At 43.8% G+C, this 22416-nt stretch overlaps 1 protein-coding gene across 1 annotated transcript in view; it reads right to left on the bottom strand.

The window, feature by feature from the left end:
• The window catches only part of nfxl1 (nuclear transcription factor, X-box binding-like 1), a gene marked incomplete at both ends in the record, with an annotated part of 89214 nt that overhangs the window by 41931 nt on the left and 24867 nt on the right, over positions 1 to 22416 (bottom strand). The window contains 3 exons of the mRNA XM_083640835.1: positions 4338 to 4494; positions 12165 to 12285; positions 21568 to 21658. Coding sequence (XP_083496961.1) covers positions 4338 to 4494; positions 12165 to 12285; positions 21568 to 21658 — 369 coding nt within the window. The remainder of the gene's footprint in view (positions 1 to 4337; positions 4495 to 12164; positions 12286 to 21567; positions 21659 to 22416) is intronic.

The following is a 22416-nucleotide window of genomic DNA, read 5'->3' as shown; positions in this document are numbered from 1 at the left end:
CATACACTTTTATTAACCACAGACCTTATTTCAGGCACCAAAACCCCCATACAAAAATCCCATTGACTTCCAGACGAGGAACGAGGCTAATTAAATTAGTGATGCTAACTTCCAGGTTCCTCTACAAAAAGATCCCTGCAGTCATCCTGTAGTACTCTATGAGGACCAGCATAAAGCTGATCTCTGTAGTACTCTATGAGGACCAGCATAAAGCTGATCTCTGTAGTACTCTATGAGGACCAGCATAAAGCTGATCTCTGTAGTACTCTATGAGGACCAGCATAAAGCTGATCTCTGTAGTACTCTATGAGGACCAGCATAAAGCTGATCTCTGTAGTACTCTATGAGGACCAGCATAAAGCTGATCCCTGTAGTACTCTATGAGGACCAGCATAAAGCTGATCCCTGTAGTACTCTATGAGGACCAGCATAAAGCTGATCTCTGTAGTACTCTATGAGGACCAGCATAAAGCTGATCTCTGTAGTACTCTATGAGGACCAGCATAAAGCTGATCTCTGTAGTACTCTATGAGGACCAGCATAAAGCTGATCCCTGTAGTACTCTATGAGGACCAGCATAAAGCTGATCTCTGTAGTACTCTATGAGGACCAGCATAAAGCTGATCCCTGTAGTACTCTATGAGGACCAGCATGAAGCTGATCTCTGTAGTACTCTATGAGGACCAGCATAAAGCTGATCTCTGTAGTACTCTATGAGGACCAGCATAAAGCTGATCTCTGTAGTACTCTATGAGGACCAGCATAAAGCTGATCTCTGTAGTACTCTATGAGGACCAGCATGAAGCTGATCTCTGTAGTACTCTATGAGGACCAGCATGAAGCTGATCTCTGTAGTACTCTATGAGGACCAGCATAAAGCTGATCTCTGTAGTACTCTATGAGGACCAGCATGAAGCTGATCCCTGTAGTACTCTATGAGGACCAGCATGAAGCTGATCCCTGTAGTACTCTATGAGGACCAGCATAAAGCTGATCTCTGTAGTACTCTATGAGGACCAGCATAAAGCTGATCTCTGTAGTACTCTATGAGGACCAGCATAAAGCTGATCTCTGTAGTACTCTATGAGGACCAGCATAAAGCTGATCTCTGTAGTACTCTATGAGGACCAGCATAAAGCTGATCTCTGTAGTACTCTATGAGGACCAGCATGAAGCTGATCCCTGTAGTACTCTATGAGGACCAGCATGAAGCTGATCCCTGTAGTACTCTATGAGGACCAGCATGAAGCTGATCCCTGTAGTACTCTATGAGGACCAGCATAAAGCTGCCTTCACATGATAGTAGGGCTGGGCGATATGGCCTCTAAAGAATATCGCAATGTTTTTCGGCTATTTCGCGCCATCTAAACTCCATATCCCGATTATATGCTCAAAACCAGGATAAGCCTCATAACCGGGATACTCAAGTCCATGTAAACGTCCATGTATCTTATTTTGTATCGTTTTCTAGCTGGATAATATCAATTCGGACGCCTTGTATCAGGTTTTCTTCTGCCGCTGGCTACTTTCTTTCTTTATGGCTGTCACAGATAATAAGAAGAGAGACCAGATCAGTGCATTTACTGCATTAATAGCCTACTCATCAGCGTTTTGATTGGCTATTGCATGAAACTAGTTTCACAAAGTTGAGAGTTTTGCAACTGTTGCAGCTGACCTTGCAAATCATTTGCAACTTAATTTCACGTCAGTTTCACCATGTAAAGCCAGCCTGTAGCAGCAGCTATGGCTATTTAGCTGCTATTTGCTGTTTTGTTATTAGTAACTTCCATGGAAGCTCTGTAGGGGTCTGCTGCTATTTGCTTTACTCACCCATCCCGCCTCTTTATGGCGATCAGGGAGTTTACAATTGTACTTTTGGCAGCTTGACTTTTTGTTAATTATGTTCTGTAACGCTGACTTTTTTTTCCACCTAAACTGTCACGCCACATCCACTCGCTCGCACCGAATTCGCAAGCTTGGAAAATACTTTGGAAAGATGAATGAAGATCGCCCGCTATTAGGGGTGTCGCAGTGCACACAAGTCACGGTTTGGTACGTACCTCAGTTTCGGGGACACGGTTCGGTACGAGTTCGGTACAACGGGGAAAAAAGCAAGAAAAGAATCCCAAATGCATAAGGTTAGGTTTGTTTTTATTTTTCAAAAAATAAAATAAATTTCATTTTGAACCTGTGGCATTTATTTTGAACAGACAGTACTAGTGCTCCACCTAGTGTCATACATTGGTACAGCATGGCCCTGTAGTCCTTACCAGCCACTACAGTCCCTCTCCTCTAATGCCCGGATGTAAAGTAAACAAAGCAGGCATAGTGGAAATGAGCAGAAGGGAGATGACATCTCATAAAACCAGCACAGTTTGGCCATATTTTGATGCAGTAAATGAAAATATGGTTGTATGTCGGCTGTGTCAGATAAAACTGGCATATAACGTTAACCACTCTACCAACATTCAGCACAGCCATGTGGACGCAAGGAAGGACAGCAGGACCTGAATACATGGTGCTAGGGTGAGTTGTTGATCTTTTCTGATGTGCAATGTTCAAACAGCACAAGATGATTTGGATATTGACGATTATGATGAACGTTATTAAGGGAGTGTGTTTTGACGTATTTGTCGTATAGCTACACGCACCGAACCTGACGTCACGCGACGAATACACATACCGTGACTAGGGGTGGGAATCGTGGAGTAACTCACGATACGATATGGTCACGATACTTGGCCCTCGATAACGATATTATCACGATACAGCGATTCTGCGATAATCGATATATTGGAAGAAATTTAACCTACGATACATCACGATATCTGTGTAACTGAAGAGAAAGAAATACCCCTAAAAGGCAAGAAGCAGGTATTATGTATTTATTAGCAGAATTGACATGAACTCTCTCACTCATACCATTTTCGATACCACGGAGGAAAAGTTACACATTAAGTCTTTTTATTATTATTATTAAAACAAGAAAACATATATAACCTACCTACCTATATAATTTCTAAAAGTAGATATTAATGATCAAACATTTCCATTCATGTAGCCTACAGTATTTATGTTTTTGTTTCAACTACAAACATAAATAAACGTCAACTTGAAACTATGTTTCAACTACCACACACAGCATAATATTTTAGCCTGTTTATTAACTCATTGAGTGCCAGCCACTTTTGGAGAACGGACGCTCCCAGTGCCAGAGTTTTCAGAGCGTTTTCAGTGATTTCTCGAGGCCCACAGAATATTGTGTGATATTACTATGTAAACACAGAACACGCAAAAAGAACAAGGAGACTATTGTATCATCAGCAAAAAAAAGTTTATTGATACCATTTTCCGTTCTTTAGTTATGAGCCGGAGAAGATAGGTTGTTTTCAGCGTTTTCAGGCATTTCAAATTATAAGCTGAGATATTCAGCCTTTTGTGAAATGCAGCATTTCAAGCACATTCACTGACTCTAGGTAATATTTTCTGATGTAGTGATGTGGTGTAGTTGTGTCCTGCCCTGCGTCCATGGCACTCAATGAGTTAAAAAAATAATAAAAAAAAAATAAAAAAAACATATCGATACTTGGTGCCAGTGTATCGATAACGTATCGCAAGTGGAAATATCGCGATACCGTGAGTATCGATATTTTGTCCCACCCCATAACCGTGACACCCCTACCCGCTATGCAGCAGAGCGGATATGCACTTTATGCATAATATGACACAATAATTACGTGGATATATGTCACTTTATGCATATGACATTATTTAAGTAGTCAAACGGATTGTTTTTTCTTGGCTTTTAAAAGTAATCATCTCTGATTCTATAGTAGTAGTATATTGGGGGCTGCAGAGTGTCACCCACGCAGCGATTTAACGTTACTATGAAAGCAATGCAATTAAACATTTTAAACTGTGATGGTGATCTGAGAAAAATAACAAGTCAATGACCAGAACATGATGCTGCATTTTGTGACAATCGACTGTATCAACGCACCGTCAAATAACGCAGCAGCTAGTTTGACTGTGTATTTGGGAGTGGAGGCTGGCTTGACTGCAGTCTGATTGCAGGCAGGCTGCAGTAGAAGGGTGTAAAAAAACTACATGTAAATGGATGATCACAAAAAGGCGAACAAATCATATCTGAAGTTACAAGTGGCGTGAAGTTTTCTGAAGGTTTAACCTTGCGAAGTTGCGGTTAGGGCAAAGATTCAGTTCATGCAAAAAGCATACACGCGACCAGGACTCATACCCCATCGGCTTCCCAGGGCAGGGGGCAGCTGGTTACCTGTTGGGACTTGACCAGCACGCGGTCGTGACAGTGCTGAGGTTACCTGTTGGGACTTGACCAGCACGCGGTCGTGACAGGGCTGGGGGCAGTGGTGGCTGCAGTGGGGCAGGGCCAGCAGGCAGGGCTGTCTGCAGGGGGGGCAGGGCCCAGGGTGACAGCGGTGACCCTCTCGCACAGGGTGGTGGCAGGAGGAGGGGCATCTGGAGGGGGAGAGAGAGAGGAGACGGCTTTACATGAAAACTGCTCACAGGCTTCATGGAAAATTCAGGACCTTTGGCGGACTTTGTGGAAGTCAGAACCCTTCCAAGACCCAAAACCATTAGGCGCTGTTCACACCACACGTAACGTTTTTGATGTGGAAAAAGCTATTAAAAAAAGAAAAGAAAAAGATCACATTAACTTAGCAGCTGCTAGCTCAGTAACCGGCTGGTTAGCTCTTCTAGCAATACTGAGTGTTGTGCAACAACCAAAGGCTAAGCAGATATTTACAATACATGTCCGGTATAACCCATACTGCCTTTAAGATCGCTGCTACAGTGACTTCCTTTTGCTACACAGTAGGGGTGGGCGATATGACGATCTTAGATCGTTCATGATCAGAATGGCTCCACGATCTGCCTTTCCAGACAGATCGTTAGAATCGCGCTACATGCAGTGCACATTCTATCAGTTGCATTTCTATGTCTGAAAGAGCTTCCCAAGTTTTCCTCCCCTCCCCCTTTTCACTTTGCAAAGTGCAGCAGCATGGAGGACAACACGGAGGGGCAGTTAGTTTGAGAGACACACACACACACACACACACACACACACACACACACACACACACACACACACACACACTTAACTCATTCAGTGCCAGCCACTTTTGGAGAACGGATGCTCCCAGTGCCAGAGTTTTCAGAGCGTTTTCAGTGATTTCTCGAGGCCCACAGAATATTGTGTGATATTACTATGTAAACACCGAACACGCACAAGAACGAGCTGGCTCTATTGTATCATCAGCAAAAAAAAGTTTATTGATACCATTTTCCGTTCTTTAGTTATGAGCCGGAGAAGATAGGTTGTTTTCAGCGTTTTCAGGCTTTTCAAATTATTAGCTGAGATAATCCGCCTTTTGTGAAATGCAGCATTTCAAGCACATTCACTGAGTCTGAAGATAATATTTTCTGATGTAGTGACGTAGTTGTTGTGTGATGCCCTGCGTGCACCACCCCCCTCCCCCCCTCCCCCCGTAAACTCCTCCCCACACTGCACACAGCCTCACGCAACCATTATATTTTCGGAGTGCTGCGTTTGTCTGCTGCTGTCGGCTCTCAGCGCCACAGCAGGGAAGAGCCAACCCGGATTGCTGAATGGTTTGGCGTCAGGGGCTGCTTTCCTGTCTGCTAATCGGGTGGAGAAACTATACAGACAGACAGTCAGACAGACAGGGACAGAGGGGCTCAGTTGTGAGCGCGGATTGACTCCTGTTCGGAGCCAATGTCAGCTCCCGCGACAGAGCAAATGGCTCTGGGAGCATGCATCGGGTTGTCTTTGATCCACGGCTTTTAGGCTGTTTCTCGGACCTGTCTCTAATCTGGACTGCACCGAGCAAGCACTGTCGCCACCTAATGAGTCCGTAAAATAGGTTATACACCTCCAATAGCTACTATAGTTGTACAGGAGCTGCGGAAGGCTTTGATCGACGTCCCACCGTCAAAAAACGCATTGGACGTCGAAGGACGTCCGTGGCATTCTACGTCACTATTTAATTGGACGTCGAAGGACGTCCATGGCATTCAATGAGTTAACCAGGGCTTGCCTTGTCAGTCTCTCTCTCTCCATTAAATTAGCAAATTGACAAATGACAATCACGCAACTCAAACGCAGATAGCCAATATATTCGTCCCTTCGCCCAAACCTACTGTAAAAATAACAGTGGACCAAGAGATAGATAGATAGATAGATAGATAGATAGATAGATAGATAGATAGATAGATAGATAAATAGAGTGTTTGCATGCTTGTGAACATTATTTTTTAGCATATGAATTATTGGAAACTCAGCGTAAATGAACGACATGAAAATAGTCGTTAAAAACCAACCGAGTCTTAAAAACCAATATGAAAAAGAATCGTGATAAGATCGTGGATCGTGATCCTGCCTGTAAAAATCTTGATATATTTTTGCCATATCGCCCACCCCTACTACACCGTCACATTCACTTTTCTGTGTTGTTGCTATGGGAAACGGCCAGCGTCTCCGCTATGATGATTGGTCACCTGAGAAACAGCCCATAAATCCTGGTCCAAACTGGCCTTGGGGTGGGAGCTTCTGGATCTCCCAATGTGGCGGAAATACCCAGAATACCTTGCTGCCCAAAGAAGGCCGAGCACAGAGGAATCGCCATACAACTCAACAACATGTATCATTGACTTTTTGTTTTTGTTTTAAGGATGTTGTTATGGTTCGGGTTCGGCAAGAACAACTTGGTTAAGGTTAAGCTTTTCTTATTTAACCACGACCAAACCCAAACCCTAACCAACTTGTTGTACTTGCCTAACCCAATCCCAATAATAACCAATCTTTTGGGATGTAACTAGGGGTGCGCCGATCCGATACTGGTATCGGGTATCGGCCCCGATATAGCACAAAATTCTAGATCGGGTATCGGTGGCAAAATGGCCCGATCCATAGACCGATCCATAGGGGCCATTCTATTCACTCTAATTCTATGTGTGTGCAGCGTGTGACGTCATACGCTAGCAACGTGCTCAGCACGCCTGGTAGACTGTTTCTAAACAAGCTGAGGTAGGCTAGGCAGGAGCAGCTAACAGCATGGAGCAAGCCAAAGGATCACCTATTTGGAGGTATTTCACGCTAGCTACGCCAACCAGTTTGACACAGGGCTGCCCTGTTGATAAGGTGACATCACACACGGACCCTCTCTCATCTCCCTGATGCAGCCTGCAGCTAGTTAACGATCATTAACGGTGAAACGCTGTCCAGAGACAATAATATGGACTGTCTATAACCCCGTACGGACATAGCCTACATGTAAGCTGTGATATTTATGTTGTGAATAATTCTACCTCATTCTGTTTGTTTGTTTAGCATAGCCTACTTGCCGACGTCTTGCTCAATTGACTGATGGTTTAAGTACCCTACTTTTCAGATGAAGTTACCTTACGTTATTATCAGTGCTGGTCAGGCTAATGTAGGCTAATGTTGATTATTGTGTGCTAATAATAGTAGCCTAATTCTGTATGGCTTTATTGGTGTATGGACACAGTTGAAATGTTTATTACTCTCCCTTATTAAGACAATCTGTTAATATGTGCTAAACAAGAGAGGTAACGTTAGTTACTTATCTCACAACACAGTGTACTTAGCTATTGTATAACAGAAATAACTTGTCATATTTGTTGGATTTACATTAAACTCAAGACCATTTATTTGCTTATGTTTATTTCAGACCCTGTAATATCTGTATGTTCAGCTCAGTTCATGGAAATAATCAAACTTCAAACAACAAAGGATTCTCTGACAGGAATCATTTCGATATTGTACCACCAACCCATGGCAGTTGACTAAGTGCATAGGATCTTAATTACTCAAATATAAGGTGACTAAGAATGGCAACCATATTACAGTTTCGGCAACCAAAAGCTGATGTCTAGCGACTGCGGAGTGGCAGGGCTGCATCGGGGAGATGAGAGAGAGTCTGTGTGTGATGCAATCTTATTAACACATTGAGTGCCACAGCGCTTCAGTAAAATTGTCTGCAGCCTGTGCCAGATTCACTTCCATTCAGTTGAAAACAGCTATAGAATTGTTTCTATTAGGGCTATATTGACGGGGCTGAACTTTAATGAAACATTGAACACTCCTGCTTCTTCCACAGAAGAAATTTTGTTTCTAGACAGTTCCATTATGAAATGACAGCCTCTGAAAAAAGTGCACTTTCAAGGGTTTTCTGTCGTTTTTTTTTACTTTCCAAGATATAGTCACTTTTATGAATACCTTTTGCACTCTAATTTCGAGCACATTCACTGACTCTGGCTGGTGTTTTCTGATGTGGTGGCGTGGTGTGGTTTCTGTGCAGCCTGCGTGCCCCCCCCCCCCCTCTCCCCCCCCCCCTTCTCCACCTCTGAGCTGTGGGCTCCTCCCCACACGCACAGAGTTTGTTTTCTCGACTCCGTTTTTGCCCCGGACGGATCCCAGCGCGCATCAAGGAAATGCAAAACGCGACTGAACGAAAAGGCTTGGCCGTTCGGCTTCGGATGCTGGCTTTCTGGCAGGGAATCGTCTGGAGATAGATAGAAGCATAAGAGCTCAGTTGTGAGCGCGGATGCAGCCGAGCCCACTCTCCGCTGCAGACAGAGCAAACTATACGGCTCTGGCTGAAGCATGCATCGGTTTCCTCTTTGATCACGTCTTTCCCTGCTGTCTCATGCACAAAGTAAAGGATCTGAGGTGGGTGGCGCAGCTTCCCTGTCGATGTTTAAGGTGGCGCCGTGTGATCCCTTGAAGGGATTCATGCTCACTGGCTAGGTACGACCTTAAACAGCAGAATTATGGAATAATATGAATTATGATTTTAGGACGTCCACAGACGTCCTTGGCACTCCTCGTTACATTTTTTTAGGACGTCCAGAGACGTCCTTGGCACTCAATGTGTTAATATCGATTTAGGGTCTTAGGAATATTAGAAACATGTTTATTTTGGGGTGCACATTTTGCTGTTTGCTGTCCCTATTGTTTATATGTTAAAATGTGGTTGCCACTGTGGCAACCGCAGGCCATTTTTTTGTTTTATGGTTGCCAAGGGCAACTGGACAGCCGTTAATGTCAAGCACTGGTATCGGATTGGTACTCTGTATCGGCCGATACTGGACCCCCACATATCGGAATCGGTATCGGAGGCAGAAAACGCGGATGGGAGCATCCCCAGACGTAACTCAACGTTTTCAAATAAGAAAAACGTTTGTTAAAAATGTGTGTGGCTTAACTGGGAATCAAACCCTGGTCCTCAGAGCCACAAGCCCTAACTACAACATCAGCTGAACATGTTTCTTATTTAATCATGACCAGCCCCTATCCATAACCTTAACTCATTGAGTGCCAGCCACTTTTGGAGAACGGACGCTCCCAGTGCCAGAGTTTCAGAGCTTTTTTCAGTGATTTCTCGAGGCCCACAGAATATTGTGTGATATTACTATGTAAACAATGAACACGCAAAAAGAACGATGAGACTCTTTTCTATCATCAGCAAAAACAGGTTTATTGATATCATTTTCCGTTCTTTAGTTATCAGCCGGAGAAGATAGCTTGATTTAACAAAAAAGAGCAGTTTTTTTCTAGAAGCTGAGATAATGGCCCTTTTGTGAAATTAAACATTTCAAACACATCACTGACTCTGAAGCTAATTTTCTGATGTAGTCACACCTCAAAAATAATTTCCTTCAATAAAACAGTGAAGGCCAGGGAATTTTGTTTGGCAGAATAATATTTTTAGCTGCAACCAGCAGCGCTGGCCCCTGCGTGCGCTGCTGGTTGCAGCTTCTTGCTGATCTTGATTTGCTGCTGGTGGGCATCGGATATTCTGGCTTGCGTCTGTCCTGCTGCCTGGGTCTGTCTGGGTCAGTGTTGTGTGCTGCTCTGCGTGCCCCCCCCCCCCGCCCCGCCCCGCCTCAGCTGCACACTCCTCCTGTATGGGAGGTGGCTCTCTCCTGAGTTTGCTCTGCACTGTGAAGGGTGCGCGACACCCAGCTTTTTCCGCGTGTGTTTGTCACCGGCTACTACTGTATGCTTCCAGTTGAGAATAATAACGGCTGATCATGCGAATGGGCTGTTGCAGCGGACATGGAGGAGCTCAATTGTGGGAGCAGATTGGCTGCTGCCTGCTGCAGGCACATCTAACGTTAAAACGCTTCATGCATATCGATGCATACGGATGCGATGCGATTTCCGTTTCCCCAACGACTTATTCTCTGTTTTTCTCTGCCTTTCTGTTAACCTGGAGAGCACTGTCGCCACCTAAGGGTTCTGTAAAATAGGTTATAGACCTCCAATAGCTATAATATTTGTACAGGAGAGGCAGAAGGCTTTGATCGACGCCCCACCGTCAAAAAACGCAATTGACGAACATGTTCGTCCTTGGCACTCTACGTTACTATTTGAAATGACGAACATGTTCGTCCATGGCACTCAATGAGTTAACAGAGTTGTTCCTGTCTAACTGTAACAACCAACAAACAAGAAGTCTATGAAACATGTTTGAAGAGTTGTTAAGGTCATTCCTCTGTTCCCAATATATCCTGAGTATTTTCCATCATGGTAAATGGACTGCATTTATATAGCGCTTTTATCCAAAGCACTTTACAATGTGCCTACATTCACCCATTCACACACCGAAGGTGGCCAGTGGCCACGCAGCCATCGGGAGCAATTCGGGGTTCAGTGTCTTGCCCAAGGACACTTCGACATGCGGACTGGAGGAGCCGGGGATCGAACCACCAACCTTCTGATTAGTGGACGACCCGCTCTACCTCCTGAGCCACAGCCGCCCGATCCCATGGGTAGATCTAGAACATACATGGGCAAATTATGGCCCGCGGGCCGGATGCGGCCCGCGGGCGCCACCTGTGTGGCCCGCGATGGAATTGCAAAAAAAAAAAAAAAAAAAAAAATTTTTTTTTTTTTTTACACAGTGCACCTGAACGCAACATGCAAGATACCCGCTGAATAAGTGTCCAAATGTTCATGTCATTCTGGCCAATACTCCACTTCTGTTATAGCATTTCAGTCTGGAATATGGAATATCTTTCAATAATCTTTATGACTAAAAGGCTACATTGAATTAGAAATTTAAATAATTAACTCATTGGTTTTGGATTTATTTAGCTTCAAGACTGCATTTTTGTTCGTGTGACCCTCAACACAGGCTTTGATCATACCGGGCCACTTACTGATACTTATGCTTAAATTAACCCACTCATATTCTGATTTATTTCAAGAAAAACATTTTGGCTAGTGGAAATTCTAATTGGCTGGTAACTTTAAAATCTAGCAGCCATATTGGCAGGTGGTCAAAAAATGCCAAAAAAGGCCTGGCAGGGAGAGCAGGTGGTGACATAGGAGTGAGTGAGAAAAGGATGAAATATTGGTGGTTAAGACTGAATAATGACATCACAACTGTTAATTTAAAATGAGTTATTCCTCTAAACGTGGCTTCAAACGTACCAAATTTTTCACACTGGCGCCGTTCGGCCCTCAGCAAAACCTGGTTAGCGAGGACATTTTTTGTGGCCCTCTCTATCATCAAAGTTACCCATCCATGGGTTACGGCATGACAATATTTGTTCGGCCCCCGGCAACAATCTGGGTTTCTCATGTGGCCCCCCATGAAAAATAATTGCCCACCCCTGATCTAGAAGCTCCCGCCTTTGTGTGTGTGTGTGTGTGTGTGTGTGTGTGTGTGTGTGTGTGTGTGTGTGTGTGTGTGTGTGTGTGTGTGCGCGTTAGGGCTGTCACTTTTTCCCAAAATAAAGTTCGAACAAACTTTAATTGCCCGCAAAATGTTCAAATATATTCAAAGTTTTTTGGTTAATAAAAAAAAAAAAAATTGGCTGCATCCAACTCGAGACAACTTTTCAGACCCTGGAGACAATCTTTCTCAGAAGAGACTAACGCGACAAATCTGGAGACTTTTTCTGACATGGGATTAACATTACCAGCAAGCAGCAGTTGGTTAATTTTGGTTAATTAAAAAAAAAAAAAATCGAACAGGTTAATTATACATTTGAACATGCCCTCATCCCCCACATTCGAAGTTAAATTCGAATTTTGAATAAAAAGTGACAGCCCTAGTGTGCATGCCTGCATGTACCTGCAGAGCTCCTTGCAGCGGGGGGGCTTGGTGCTCCTCTCTCTCCCACACGGGACGGCCAAGACGGTGGAGCCACACACACACCTGACCTCCACTGACTCCGGACAGGGATAACAACTACCTGAGAGGGAGAGGGAGGGAGGGAGGGAGGGAGAGAGAGGGAGAGAAAGAGAGGGAGGGAGAGGGGGAGAGACAGACACAGACAGAGAAAGAGAGAGGAGAGACAGAGAAAGAGGGAGAGAGATAAAAGATGGAGAGAGAGATTTTTGAGTTTTAACAAGACCTTTATTAAACAATGGGGAAACATTCAACCTCTCAGTCAGCAAAACATAAACAAAGCAAACAAGACAAAACAAAACACAGACACATTACTACCTGCTCCTCAACTCAATGCCCTGATAAAGACTAGCTTTCCTCCCGACAGACTGCACACGGCAGTGTAAAGTGCACACCACTTTACCTGTTTAATGCACATTTTCAATTTGCGCATTAAAATACCTGAGTGGAAACGCTGCAAAATAAAAAATAAAACGCCAAATATCGCTAAAAAAGTTTTCACGCTTGAGGGAGGTGGAAAAATTGGTGTATCGATAAAAGAAAGATGCGATAAGTACAGTGGAAACTAAGCGAATATTTAACCAAACTCCATTAAATTAAATTTTCCAGACTTTCACTGCAGCCTCTTTCAGTTGTCGTTTGTTTCAGGGGGTTTCTCCCTTCACTCTCCTCTTTAGCAGATGAAATAGGGTTTCAGTCTGCAGACTGACTTGGCCAGTCTAAAACCTTCCACTTTCTTTTTCACATCTTCTCTGACAGTAAACTGATTCTCTTTGGGTTGTGGACTGTTGATCAGGACAAAAGACGACATTTGAGGACGTCATCTTGGGCTTTGGGGGAAAAGTCAAGTGATACACATTGTTGATCATTTTCTGACATTTTATAGACCAAACAACGAATTGATTAATCGAATAATAAATAATCAACAGATTAATCGAGAATGAAAATAATCGTGAGTTGCAGTCCTAGATGTGTGAAAGCCCCCTAAAAGTACTGTGATCTAAGCAACAGATGATTCAGTGAACCAGTCAAATATGAATCTTTTTTCAGCCCATTTACACCTGGTTTTTAAATGAGATCTGTATCCGGATAAGTTATGTGGATGTTATCTGGATAAGTAAAAACGCATCTTAATGCAAGCTGTAAACGCATCGTGATCACAATGTGATCAGATCTGCCTGACCACATCTGGAGGTAGTCTGGCTCGCATTGGGTTCAGATCAAACACCTCATTTACACCTGGTTTTTAAATGAGACCATTATCCAGATAACTTATCCAGATACAGGTCACATTTAAAAAGCAGGCGTAAATGGGGTTTTGACCTTTCTTTTCTCAAACTTTTCAGCTTGATTTTATTTTATTTTATTTTATTTTATTCGGCAATAGAAAAAGCAATACAAAATACATCATAGCTTTAAAAGTTGACAAGCATAAGCACAATAAAGTCTCAGACTTGTTTCCATTGTGGTCCTTGATCTTGTGGCAGAGAAGAAGAAGAAGATGGCGGCAGTCTGAATGGCAGGGCCGTCACAGACAGTAAAAACTGACCAACAATTAATAATTACAAATGATAAATATGCACACATTTCGATGAAGAAAACACTAGTAAAAAAGCAAGGAAATTCAGCAACAATGACAGCGACAACTCGCCTGCAGTTACAACAACAACAGTAACAACAGTAGGCTACTTTGCTTAGGCAAAAAAGCCAGGTTTTGACCTTCTTCTTGAAGGAATGATGGTTCACCGTATTTTTTAAATGCAATGGAAGTTTATTCCAGTGAACCGCTCCCCCATATCTAAAGCTAAGTGTCTGACAATAAAATGTTGACTTTTCTATAAACCACACCAAATAAAAACACAGCAGGTCTGAACAGCAGCTTCACAAATATATCCAAAACTTTGACGGCTGTTAATTTAGCTTGCCAGGGTTAAATACCACACACACACACACACACACACAGACACACACACACACACACACACACACACACACACACACGTGTATCATTAGCTGGTGTTATCTGTGGCGACGCAGCGGTGCAACCTTCTGAAAGGTCAGAGCAGCCAATCAGAGCGCAGACAAACAAGTAAATGAGCTTTTTTATCTATTCAGCCAATCAGAGACAGACAGACGAATAATTTATCCTTTATCGGCCAATCAGGGAACAATAGACGCAGGAAGCTATCCGTTATGCTCTAAACAAAACACGGGAAGTCACGACACACACACACATAATGACAAACACACGAACATACAGTCATACACACACAGTTACATACTAAAGAATCTCACACACACACACACACACACACACACACAGTTATACACAGTTATATACACACACACACACACACACACACACACAGTTATATACACACACACACACACACACACACACACCAAAGCTTCCCACAGAAGTTGGGCCAACTGGTGTGTGTGGGCGGGGGGCGACACGTGTGTGTGGGGGGTGCTTTTGTAAGCAATGCAGTCATGCCTGCATATTATACAAACAAGCCTATATTATTGTGTTAATAATGAATGCATAATGTTATCTTGTGGAGAGATGTGACAGCTGTGATGTTGCTTGGTGTTGTTTAAAGGAACATTGCAGAGTTTCTACCCGCTTTGTATCATTATAATGTGGGTAATAATATAAGCAGATGGGCAGCCTTTACCTCCTCTTCATGTTTTAATGTGCTGAGAGCTCTGCAGTTTATTCCAGGCACAAACGCCTCATTCTGACACGGAAGTGAACAGATGTTGTGCTCGAGAGCGGCTGTTCCAACTACAGGTCGTTTCTTTTGATTTTTTTCTGTATGCGCACATCCACGGAGAATCGAGAATGAAAGTCTTATGGGTTAGGCTGTGATACACTAGAAGTCTTTGAAAATCTTAACAGATTATGAAAAGACTGGGGAGTTTACACTACAAAATTACGATTTTTTCATCACGACTGAAAAAACTGACTGAAACACACTACACAACTGACTCAGACGAGGCAGTATACACTACAAGACTTTTCACTTTGAAATTCAAACATGTTTGATATCATCTTTGTGGCTCTGACTGGCGTCGGGAGGCAGTTTACACTTGAGGACTAGAAATCTGGAGGCAGTTTACACTAACAGATTAGAAATCTGTACGCAGTATACTGTACACTAAAGCTGTGTTCACACCGAGATATTTATTTTCCGCTCTGTCGCTTGATTCAACCCTTTGGATCGCTCTGTCGCTCTGTTTAAATCGCTCATCAACAGGCACACGAATTGACGGACATCTGGGGGCTATAACGTTACGCAATGTCATGCTGTTTGTCCACTACGAGCCACCGTAGTTGTTTACAAGCTAAGCCTATCAGCGTGCTCCCCTTGCGAGCTCCATACCGGTAGTACAGACTTCACTTCATGTCAGCTGTCAGCCTGTCAATCAGCTGTCAATGCGGTTTGTTGCCACACAATAAACCAGCGGTTTGTTCCAAGCCAGTGTGATCCTTGACTCGCTCTCACACGCCAGCCAATCAGCGTTGAACAGCGAGCGACTGATGCCAGCGTAATTTCGCTCGAGTTGGGATATTTCATCTCGGGCGACGAGCGTATTTTCTCCCTATCGCTCTGTCTCTGTCGCTCGGACGCCCAGCGATTTTTCTCCCGGGCGAATATACGCTCAATCGCTCGTTTGCATTGACTATGTATGTAAACTCGATGCCAGCGAAAAACTTTAATAGGTCGCTGTGAACGCAGCTTAACTGATTTTGCTGCCGACTGGCACAACAACTGGTCGTTATCACGAGAAAACGGAGTTAACAGCATCTGATAATGCTGCATAATCAAAGCAGTCTAAAACCAGGCCAGCACTGTATGCGGTGATAAATATAATATATAATATAAATATAATATAAATTTATTTATATAAAATATAAATAAATTATGAATTAAGTAGCCTACTATGGTTTTAGATCAGAACATAACAGGCGCTTTACAAGAAGAACACTCATATTAACACTAGTTAGTTGGTGATTGCCCCTAATCAACACCACCTGGACAGCTCCATGGTGCTGAAAGAGCGCACAGGCTACTTCCCAAGCATAATGAGGGGGGGAAATCATGAGAAAACTGACATTGTTATATCGAGATAACGAAATACTAAGTCGTTATAATAAATAAACACGTGGTCGTTCTCAGCTTCCGTACAGAACAGTCAAACTAACAATAACATTTTCTTTCTCAGCCACGTATGTGACGGCACAAATTAAGAAGGCATTAATGGGAAACCCCTGACAGTTATATATACATACACGCACGCACGCACGCACGCACGCACACACACACACACACACACACACACACACACACACACACACACACACACACACACACACACACACACACACACACACACACACACAGTCACTTCAGATTAGTGTCAGTCAGGTGGGCTGTGATTGGTCACAGCCAGAGTCCAGGAATGTTCTGACCCATAACACCTTCTGAACTCTGTGTGTGTGTGTGTGTGTGTGTGTGTGTGTGTGTGTGTGTGTGTGTGTGTGTGTGTGTGTGTGTGCGCGCGTGTGTGTGTGTGCGCGCGTGTGTGTGTGTGCGCGTGTGTGCATGCGCACACGTGTGTGTGTGTGTGTTTTGACATTTAGTTTAAATTGATCAGATAGCAGGAGGCAGAATAACACTGTGTTCTCTACTGTTATCTGCTCTGCACACACACACACACACACAGTTACATGTGTGTATGGGAAAATGTCGACCTCTGCTTCCTGGCTAAACTCATTAATCCCTCTTAACAAAGATGAATGTGTGTGTGAATGTGTGTGTGAATGTGTGTGTGTGTGTGTGTGTGTGTATGTGTGTGTGTGTGTGTGTGTGTGTGTGTGTGTGTGTGTGTGTGTGTGTGTGTGTGTGTGTGTGTGTGTTAGGGGTGGGAATCTCTAGGTACCTCATGATTCGATTTTGATTCAGAGGGCTACCCGATTCGATGATAAAACGATTATCGATGCATCAATTATAGATGCATCTTTTTTTTCAATACATGCTTTTTCTTTTTTCTCACTATGTGACTACTTTTAAAATAAAGTGCATTTTGCATTGTAATGATCCATAATTAAAATAAACAGATTAATTTACTTCTATTATCTTTTATTAACAAAGCAAATGGAATTGATGTGTCAACTGGAAGGTTACATTTGCCAACATATTTCCCAGCATTGCAAAGAACCAACAGGAAAAGAAACACAAGTGTGCCAGTTGTGCCTGTAGCAGCATCCTTGTAGTAAATTAACTTCACTTCAGCATATTCTGAATCACTTCTTCTACATGTTGTAACAGCTCTGCCACACAAACTTCGAACACCATCGTGAAGTTTGCAGACGACACAGCAGTCGTGGGGCTGATCTCGGGGGGCGACGAGACGGCCTACAGAGAGGAGGTGGGGGCCCTGGAACAATGGTGCCAGGACAACCACCTCTCTCTGAACGTCTCCAAGACCAAGGAGATCATTGTATCATAGACTACAGGAGGGGGGGGGGGGCGCACACCCCCCAATCACCATCAACGGCACAGTGGTGGAAAGGGTGAACAGCTTCAAGTACCTGGGAGTCAACATCCACCAGGACCTGACTTGGGCCGGTCACACCGCCACTGTTGTCAAAAAGGCCCAACAGCGAATACACAGACTCAGGCGCCTGTAGAAATTTGGGCTAAGGCCAGAAATCCTTAGGGACTTCTACAGAGGCACCATTGAAAGCCTGCTGACTGGCTGCTTCACCACCTGGTACGGGAACTCTACCACCATGGACCGCAGGGCGCTACGGAGAGTGAGACGCGCGGCCCAGCACGTAACAGGATGTGAGTTGCCAGAACTGCATGAACTGTATAACCAGCGGTGCCTCAGGAGGTCCCTGAAGATCATCAAAGACACAAACCATCCCCACAACAGCCTGTTCTCCCTGTTACCCTCAGGGAGGAGATACAGGGTTCCAAAAGCACGCACAAATCGCTTGAGGAACAGTTTCTTCCCGCAGGCCACGAGACTCCTTAACACATTGAGTGCCACAGCGCTTCAGTAAAATTGTCTGGAGCCTGTGCCAGATTCACTTCCATTCAGTTGAAAACAGCTATAGAATTTTTTCTATTAGGTTATATGGACAGGGCTGGACTATAATGAAACATTGGACACTCCTGCTTCTTTCAAAGAAGAAATTTTGTTTCTAGACAGTTCCATTATGAAATGACAGCCTCTGAAAGAAGAGCACTTTCAAGGGTTTTCTGCTGTCTTTTTTTACTTTTCAAGATAAAGTCACTTTTATGAATACTTTTTGCACTCTAATTTCGGGCACATTCGCTGACTCTGGCTGGTATTTTCTGATGTGGTGACATGGTGTAGTTCTGTGCAGCCTGCGTGCCCCACCCCCCTCTCCCCCCCTCTCCACCCCTGAGCTGCAGACTCCTCCCCACACGCACACAGTCTTTCTGTCAGTCATTTTCGCAGCCTCCGTTTTTGCCCCGGGCGGATCCCAGCGCGACGAGGAAGTGGCAAACGGGACTGCGGGAGGGGGTTTGGCCGTTCGGCTTCGGGTGCTGCCTTTCTGGCGGGTGGTCGTGTGGAGAGACTATGTGCAGGCGGATAGACAGAGGCGGAGGAGCTCAGTTGTGGGCGCGGATCGCAGCCAACTGTCAGCTGCAGACAGAGCAATCTATATGGCTCTGGCTGCAGCATGCATCGGTGTCTCGTCTTTGATCACGGCTTTCTCCGCTTTCTCCTGCACAAAGTAAAGGATCTGAGGTGGGTGGCGCAGCTCCCGTGTAGATGTTTAAGGTGGCGCCGTGTGATCCCTTGAAGGGATTCATGCTCACTGGCTGGGTACGACCTTAAACAGCAGAATTATGGAATAATATGAATTATGATTTTAGGACGTCCACAGACGTCCTTGGCACTTCTCGTTACTTTTTTTTAGGACGTCCACAGACGTCCTTGGCACTCAATGTGTTAACATACACAAATAGTGTAGTAGCTGTACTGTACCGTACTGTAGCTGCTACCATTACGTATGTCTAATGTTTAATTGTATGTTTAATAAGGTATATGCTATTTGCACCTGTATGTCAAATACGTCAATTTAAGATGTAGAAGCACGTCTAAAGTATGCACATGACATGTGCACCTATGTGCACCTATATGCACTGTCTCTGACTTGTCTTATGTTGTAAACGGAGTCCACAGCACAAGAATTTCACACGTGATACTTGTACAATAAAAATGTTGAATCTTGAATCTTGAATCTTGAACATTTGCACCCGTGTGGCTCTCAGTCATCACTCTTGTTTGGAGTCCATGAGACACTAGCTTCACTGCCAGTGTTCAGTGATGAAGCGCGCAGTAACAATGGATGTCCACACATCACAAGTTAGAGCTATCCTACCCGCTTTCTTCAGTGAGTCCATAACTTCAGCTTTGGTCTCATTGTACAGTCTGGGGATCACTGTGTCAGTAAAAAACTGGCGAGATGGGACGTTGTACCTCGGCTCCAAAGTGCGGCTGATTCTCAACGACTGAGTACGGGCGTAGCGTTAGAAGTATATCCATGACAATAAAAGTTGCAATGGATTTTGTGATTGCTTGCTCGATTGTCGGCTGGTTTGGAGAAACTACAGCCGGTGTGTCTGATTTAAAGTCGAGCTGAACCCGTTTGTCACGTGCGTCTGAGTCCGTTTCAGACTGAAAACATAATTTGTCTGACAAAACTAACTTGATGACAAGTTGAGAGGCGCGTCATAGTATCATGTTGATGATTTTATTTGACAATTCTGGGGACTGGATTGGGCTTTGGCCAATCCTGGCATGTTCCGCCTCCAAATCGAGTGGGATTCAGCGTGTTGTGGCGCTCTCCTCGGGAAGAGCCTGGTGATGCGAGGTTAGTGGCTGAGTGGAGCTAGGCGAGCCGCAGGCAGCCAGCTGCCTTCGTGTTGCCGAGCGGAGAGTGCAGCACGTCGGCCTGGAATCTCTGAGGGGCGACCCCTGACGACCAAGCTCTCTGAGGCGCACGCCATTATCGCCATAAATGTAAATAATATTCCTGGAATGCGCGTTTTAACGAGCCAGTTACATTTCTTTGCATTCCTAGACATTACCATTTTTGTTTTTTGTTCATGTTTGATACAATTGGCCAAGTTAGTAGTTAGTTTATGGGATAGGAATTCGGCCAGATGACAGGCACTAGGCGCCATTTTCTCTTTCTTTTGGAAGAGAAAATTATCCTGAAATAAAGATTTGATTGACAGCTGCCATGTCGTGATATGATTGGTTGAAATGGGGTAGAAATTTGATAGTAATAATAATAAATAATAATAATAATGATTGGATTTATATAGCGCCTTTCCAAGGCTCAAAGCGCTTACACAGAATCATTATTCGTTCACACCATTCGTACCGGTAGTACTAGCTGACGTCAGCAAACTGTAGATTAGTGTTATCAATGAAATCTTGAAAAATTAACTTTTGATGTGAAAAAGTGTGAAAAAATAAAGAAATTAGATTTTTGTGATTTTTTTTGGCATACATTATTAAATAGGTGCACTGCATACCCAGGTATTTGAACTAAAATTAAATAAAAGTCATTTTTGGGTTCAGCTCGACTTTAATGTTCTGCAATCTTCACGTGTTTGTTTTGCTTTCAGCTGCGCCACGCCGCAAACTGTCCGGGCCCTGCCTCGCGCTCGCAATTTAGTTCTGCCTTTTCTTTCCGTCAACATCACGTTACAACTAACGTTAAAAAAAAAATGATTATTGAGATTTGTGAATCGATTCATAATCATCCACGTCCGCATCTCGATGCATCTAAGAATCGATTTCCCCCCTCCACCCCTAGTGTGTGTGTGCGTGAGTGCGTGTGTCAAATGTGTGTGCCTCGAATGTGTGCGTCAAATGTGTGTCTTGAATGTGTGTGTGTGTATGTGTGTGTGTGCGTGCGTGCGTGTGTGTGTGTATCAAATGTGTGTGTCAAATGTGTGTGTCTAGAATGTGTGTCAAATGTGTCTCGAATCTGTGTACTGTATGTGTCTTGAATATGTGTGTGTGTGTGTGTGTGTGTGTGTGTGTGTGTGTGTGTGTGTGTGTGTGTCTTGAATGTGTGTGTGTGTGTGTGTGTGTGTGTGTGTGTGTGTCAAATGTGTGTGTCTTGAATGTGTGTGTGTCTTGAATGTGTGTGTGTCAAATGTGTGTGTCTTGATCAATGTGTGTGTCAAATGTGTGTACTGTATGTGTGTCTCGAGTGTGTGTGTGTGTGTGTGTGTGTGTGTGTGTGTGTGTGTGTGTGTGTGTGTGTGTGTGTGTGTGTTACCTTGGTGACAGACAGAGGGGCACTTGTGGTTGCGACAGCCCAGTGATCTGCCACAGCTCTGGTCACAGGGCGGGCAGTTACCAGGGCAACACTGAAACACAAGGAATGATGGGAAACTGAGTACCAGTCTGTCACACGGCTGCAGATGGTTTTCCACATATTTAGTCATTTTCCTTCATCTGGGTTGTTTTTCACAGTGAAATCCTGCTGGCTTGACTGTGCTGAGAATTACATTTTATTTAATTGTAATTAAATTAATTTACTAAATAAACTTTTTGGAGGGGAAAAAGTGCTGCTATCAACGACCAATAAATGTTAATGGGAGCAACATCTAGTCTAGTGTGCGGACTTAAGTGACCTGTGTCCGTCCGTTATGGCCGAGACGTGAGCACGGGATTTATGCCATTTCTTTTATGTGTGTTTTTATTTTTTATCTGGTTTTATTGGATGGTTTTTATTCGTTATCCTATGCACTGAATTGTGACACTGTGATAACCACTGTAATTGCCTGTTTGTGCAGCACTTTGTAACGGTTGTTTTGAAAGGTGCTATATAAATAAATTTATTATTATTATTATTATTATGAGCATCTTGATAATAAACTAGTTTGAAAACATGACAGTTTGCAGTCTGATATGAAGGTAGTAATGTAGAATGTAGTGATGGATGATGTCACTGACTGAGTCAGTCTACACAGTGAATGAGGCTGATTTGAAGACAGTGAGATAACACGCTGCTCTCTGTGTCTGATAAGCTCCGCCTCCCTCATCACACACCGCCGCTCGACCTTTCCCTATCAGATCTCACACACACACACACACACACACACACACACGATCAGGCTGACAT

This window comes from Poromitra crassiceps, assembly GCF_964638095.1.
Source record: "Poromitra crassiceps genome assembly, chromosome: 7".
Taxonomy (NCBI): Eukaryota; Metazoa; Chordata; class Actinopteri; order Beryciformes; family Melamphaidae; genus Poromitra; species Poromitra crassiceps.
The sequence above is the reverse complement of the archived record's forward strand: the minus strand, read 5'-3'. Positions and strand labels throughout refer to the sequence as shown.